General features: G+C 38.6%; 1 protein-coding gene across 1 annotated transcript in view; it reads left to right on the forward strand.

Moving 5' to 3' along the window:
• brinp3b (bone morphogenetic protein/retinoic acid inducible neural-specific 3b) overlaps positions 1-5,647 on the forward strand; it is a 28,712-nt gene extending 23,065 nt beyond the window's left edge. Inside the window, exons 5-8 of the mRNA XM_084120817.1 lie at positions 326-431; positions 749-985; positions 2,572-2,794; positions 3,651-5,647. Of these exons, the coding sequence (XP_083976943.1) occupies positions 326-431; positions 749-985; positions 2,572-2,794; positions 3,651-4,767 (1,683 nt within the window). The 3' untranslated portion in view covers positions 4,768-5,647. The remainder of the gene's footprint in view (positions 1-325; positions 432-748; positions 986-2,571; positions 2,795-3,650) is intronic.
• The last annotated feature ends 353 nt before the right edge of the window (positions 5,648-6,000 follow it).

A 6,000-nucleotide genomic window follows, 5' to 3' on the forward strand; every position in this document is an offset into this window, starting at 1 on the left:
GGTGAAATGGTTCCAATGCTGATACTGGGGGATTATCGCATGGCTGGAAAAGGCTCTCAGCCAATCAGATTCAAGAACCAGAAAGAACTGTTCTATAAATAAATAAATAAATCAAGTTAAAATTGGGCAAACTCTATTATTTATTTTTTTTCATTATTTTTTTTCATGGAAATCCATCAGCCAAATAGTGTAAATAGTGTTGATTGTTGAGATGGTTACATTGAAAGTCGCTCACCCACTTGTCCAGGTGTATTTGATATTCATCAGCCGCTTTAATCAATTTATTAGACAAAGCCAATAATTGCTTCTCTCTCCCTATCTCCAGGTAACTGAGACCAGGACCGGCCCTTTGGGGTGCAGTAACTATGACAACCTCGACTCTGTCAGCTCCGTTCTGGTTCACAGCCAGGAGAACAAAGTTCAATTGCAAGGTAGGGAATCGGGATATACACAATCCCACACTTCCTCATAAAACACTTCCCCTCATTCTGCTGTTAATTCTAAAGTGTTTTCCCGAGGTTGTGGTTGTGTGATGAGCCATGGTAGCAACATGATCAAAGCGTTGATGCCGCCCTTGTCTAATTAGCCTGCTAATTATACACAAAACTTGAATGTTGATAGATGACTGTGCTTGCTAATTAGATTAAAGGATTTAGCAACTGACGAGACTGAGGCCCTTTTGACTCTCAGCCATGGAAAAGCAAAGGCATGTGTGGTCGACCTCACACTTCTGTATTTCTCCTTCCAGGACTTCAGGCTATTCTGCCTAGTTATTTAAGTAGCAGCTTTGTTCAGGCTGCCTTAGGTTACATAGGCTGCAATGCTGAAGGCCAGTTTGTGTGCAAAGACAATGACTGCTGGTGCCAATGCAGCAAGGAGTTTCCCCAGTGTAACTGCCCCGAGGCTGATATCCGCTCCCAGGAAAGCTACCTGGAGCGCATGAGGGACGCCTGGAGACAGGAGAACCAGGAATTTCAAGACTCAGGTGCCATTACATCTTGATTTTCTCTTTTTCCTCTGTGGAGCATTTCTTGTCCCCTCCATTCATGAGGTGCTGGTGTCCCCATTAGGCCTCAAGACTGCTTAACTAGCAAGACTCCCTTCCTTGGGAACCAAAAATTTTCTTCTGAAGTTTTTTTTTTTTTAAGGAATACTGACTGTACATTATCCCACTTATTACCTGATACCAGTGTAGTTATTATCAACCAAAGCTATTAAACTATTACAAATAATTAATATAATCATAATCAGTAATATTTAGTAATATATCTTTAGTAATATTATTTCTAAAACTTGAACTGAAATAAAAATGTAAAAGCTATTTCATTTTTTTAGAAATATAAAAATTATATTTTAGAAATATAAAAAATATTAAACTAAAATGAAAACTGAAAACCTACAATAGTTTATAAATAATACTAAAATAACACTGAATGGCTACTCATGAAAATATACAATTTGATTAATTTAAGTAGAATTATTTTTAAATTGACATTGTATTACATGAACATTTATATTAATTATTTATCATTTCTCTTTTTTTCGGTTATCTTAAAGCTCTAAGCTCTAAGAAAAACATTGTGTTACAATATACAAAACAATCGGCCTATAGCAACCAGACGAACACTATTACAGTTAGGGATGCACCGATACCACTTTTTCTCAGACCAAGTACAAGTACTTACATTTGGGTACTTGCCCATACCAAGTACCGATATGAGTACTTAATAATAGCCTACCATTACAGTTCTTCTAACAATGTTTTATTTTCATCAGATGTTTTTCACTTTCTGACTGTAACAAAGTAAATATAGGCCTATATAACCTGTATAATCAAATTGCTTGTGTTAAAGGAGCTATTTCTCACCCCTCCTCTTGACAATTTAGCAGAGCATAGTTTGCAGTCTGCTCTACTTTTATCATCATCGCTTATCTTAAAATATCTCCAAACGGCTGACATTACTCCTCCTCCAACTATCTGCTCAACTGATGAGAGGTTAGGCTAATGTCACGTTGCCATAAGGGGCCGTTCACATATCGTGTTTTTTGTGCATGCAAATTCGTTATTTCAAATGTAGACGCGCAGCAATCACGCTCATAATAGAAGTGACGCGCATGTGAACGGCCCCTTAATGTGGTATCGGGTGCGGTTGTATCGAGGTAGTTTTACGAGTACAAGTACGAGTACGTGAGCACAGTATCAGACCGACACCCGAGTACTGAAATAACTTTTTATAGTAATAAAAAACTCTTGGATGTATTTTAAAGAGTCTACTGTATGCCGCAAACTTTACATACTTTGCATAATCCAGCGTTTAGTTGAGCCTGATAAGCGCTCATTATGACGGCATTCTTCTTCAATGAGGGGGTTTGGCTTCACAACATATTTGTTTCCATGCGAACCGTTAAAGAACGTGACACACACGTCTCCCAGAAATCCTGTAGAATTCAACCAATCAAGCCAACGGTCCGTGGGCATGACGTCTGAGGCTGAGACTAGTATTTTGCTGACAACTACATTTTGAAAATCTTCACAAAAATGCTGTTAATTCACATTTCCATTTTCATCAGATGAGTTCCAGAGCTTCATGGGTAAATTACCAACACAGAGCGCTCTAAATTCATCAAGAATCCAGCAATTGTGGAGGACAGACATCGCTCTACAGCAACGCTACAGGCAGCTAGAAAGCCGCGTTAGCCTCCTGCTCTCCAAGACCCGACGAGCTGCTAATAAGCTCTTCAGCCTCAGCAAGAGATGCCGCATTCAGCCCAAAATAGTGTCTCTAAGGGAGAGGTAAAATGTATTTATAGGCACACATTATACCCATGAATCCTAATTTTTTGTTGTATATTTATGCAAGCTATGCAAATGAAGCTACATGAAAAGCTGCAAAGTTTTAGTCTATAAGGAGTTCAGAATTTTTGTGCATCATTAAACTGAAGAAGTTTCAGATTTATTTAGTTTTAGCTGAAATTGTATGTTTTTCTATCCCATCCCATAGGGAATCACAAATATGATCCCTGCAATATCTCAGTTGTTTCTCCTAGACAGTAATGAAAAGGACAACCAATGGAGACTTTTGCTTTAAGGGATAATACACCCCCAAAAATGGGAGTGAGTAAATCAATATTTGGGGTCCATATGCATCAAAAAGTTTTAAAAACCAACAATGGTTTCTTTTGTATGTAATGTGTCGATGATACATAAATTAAACATAAGTAAAATCTCGATCAAGTCTATTGAGCTTTGAAAGGGTAACCTCTGAGCAATTTAATTGTGAAAACACTTTGAATGAGTATTACACTACTGGATTTTGATTTGAAAGCGCAATTGTTTAGCCAAGCCCGATCTCCAAGCGAGTGTAAAAGACTAATGACTAATCTATTGTTTAACCACCCACTACAGCCTCTGAGGCTACTGCTGCACTAATGGATTACTTTTGTCCTACCAGTGCTTTCAAAGGCAGATATTAGCAGAGCTGAAGGTTAGAAACCAATTAGTGCTGTTGCTAAACAAAACTGTCTATTGGCTGTCACCGTTTTTTTTGCAAATCATTGCCTTATGATCTTTGCAATTATTTGAATACATTGCAAGCTATACAATTATTTCCTCACATTTTTGTTTGTTTGTTTACTGTTGGTTTTCCCAGACCCTTGGGCTACTGGCTACAGTTCACCCTGTCCATCCTGTACTGCAGTGAGAATAACCAACTGGGATTTTACACAGAGGAATTACGGACTTGTGCCTGTCCGTACGAGAACCCTTCGTGCCAGGGTGTCGTCCCATGCGAAGTGGGTGATGGCCACCGTTGCGCTTCCTGCTCCGTGGACAACCACACCCGCTGCTCCAGCTGCAACCCAGGTTACGTTCTCAGTCATGGAGTTTGTAAATACGCCGTCCCCAACCCCACAGACCACTACCTGGGCTTTGAGACGGACCTACAAGACCTGGAGCTACGCTACCTACTGCAACACAGAGACGGCCGCATCACCACACATGCAATCTTCGTCAGCAACGACGTGCGCCTCAACGTTTGGTTCGACCCGTCTTGGAGAAAGAGGATGCTGCTTACTCTAAAGAGCAACAAGTTCAAATCCAACCGTGTCCACATGCTCCTGGGCATCTCGCTGCAGATCTGCATGACCAAGAACTCCACCTTAGAGCCTGTGCTGTCCGTCTACGTCAACCCTTTTGGCGGTAGCCATTCAGAAAGCTGGACTATGCCCATCAATCAAAACAGCTACCCGGACTGGGAGAAAACCAAGCTGGACATTCCTTTGGATTGCTTCAATTGGACCTTGACTTTAGGCAACCGGTGGAAGAGCTTTTTTGAGACTGTTCACTTTTACCTGAGGAGCCGCATTCGGACCGAGTCCTCTCAGGGGAACGATACGGTCTACTTCGAGCCTCTAGAAGCTATGGATTCCTCCCAGAACTTTGGATACATGAAGATCAACAGCATGCAGCTGTTTGGTTACAGTATGCACTTTGACCCCGAGGCTATCCAGGACCTGATCCTACAGTTGGACTATCCGTACACTCAGGGATCTGAAGACTCTGCCCTGCTGCAGCTAATGGAGATCCGATACCGGGTCAATAGACTGTCTCCTCCTGGACCACTGCCATTAGATCTGTTCTCCTGCCTACTCCGACATAGGCTCAAACTGTCCAGCTCCGAGGTACAGAGAATACTCGCCACACTGCAGACGTTTAGTGCCAAACAGCCGTTCTACAAAGAGTATGAAGCTGCAAAACTTTGTAGTTAGAAAGCAAACCAATTTATTTTTGCCATTGATGTTTTGCTTTACTCGCTGAGAAGTTAATTTAACTGTTGCTGTTTGATATGAAGTCATTACTGTTCATAGACATGGTATATATTTGATGTCTTTGGTTCAAATGGTAGTTCAGATTAAACAAAGTTTTGCACAATTTTATCAATTCTGCCATATTTGAATTAAATAAAACAGGCAAAAAAGACCTAGTTAAAAAAAGATCTAACATTTTGTTTTGTTTTTGTAGCACACTGATTATGGTTGGCTGGATCCCAACTCTGCAACAGAACATGTTAAGAATGTATTTTTAACAAAAAGTTAACAAAAACTTTTCATTTGCAAATTAGTTTGAAGTCAATCTAAAGAAACTCCCCAATAACGCACCAAGATATGGAAGATAATTGCAACTTTTTATCTCACAGTTCTGACTTTTTTTTCTCAGAATTCCATGATATAAAGTCACAGTTGTGAGTTATGAGGTCAGAACTGCATGATATATCATGCAATTCTGACATTATGACATGCATTTGCTACTTTATATCATGGAATTCTGAGGAAAAAAAAGTCAGAATTGTGAGATAAATCTTTCATTTTTACTATTTAAGCAACTGTTTTCAGCATTGATAATAATAAAAGAATATTTCTCGAGCAGCAATATAAGAATGATTTCTGAAGGATAATGTGACACTGAAGACTGGAGTAATGATGCTGAAAATTCAGCTTTGCATCACAGGAATACATTTCATTTTAAAGTATTTAAAAAGAAAATAGTTCTTTTAAATTGTAATGATATTTCACAATATTACTGTTTTTATCAAAATGCCTTGGTGAGCACAAGAGACTTCTTTCAAAAACATTAAAACATCTTACCGACACCATATGATTCTCATTACATTATATCTCATGATATGACTGTACATTTGTGTCCCCTTTATTTTGGGGTGAAACGCGACCTGAACATGTTTGGTCACACTTACACTATTAGTCATGCATGTTACATCCCTTTTTTATTGCTTTCAATTACAATTACACCAAGACAAAGTAATAATTCATCCCCTACTTATATATATATATATATATATATATATATATATATATATATATATATATATATATATATATATATATATATATATAAAATATGAATGTAGGGAATGTATTTTAAATCCAGTCCTGTAAGTTTTGAAAGAGAATACTGAAGTACACCATTAAAAGTTATATTGGCAC

The sequence above is a fragment of the Abramis brama genome (assembly GCF_963993115.1).
Source record: "Abramis brama genome assembly, chromosome: 7".
Taxonomy (NCBI): domain Eukaryota; kingdom Metazoa; phylum Chordata; class Actinopteri; order Cypriniformes; family Leuciscidae; genus Abramis; species Abramis brama.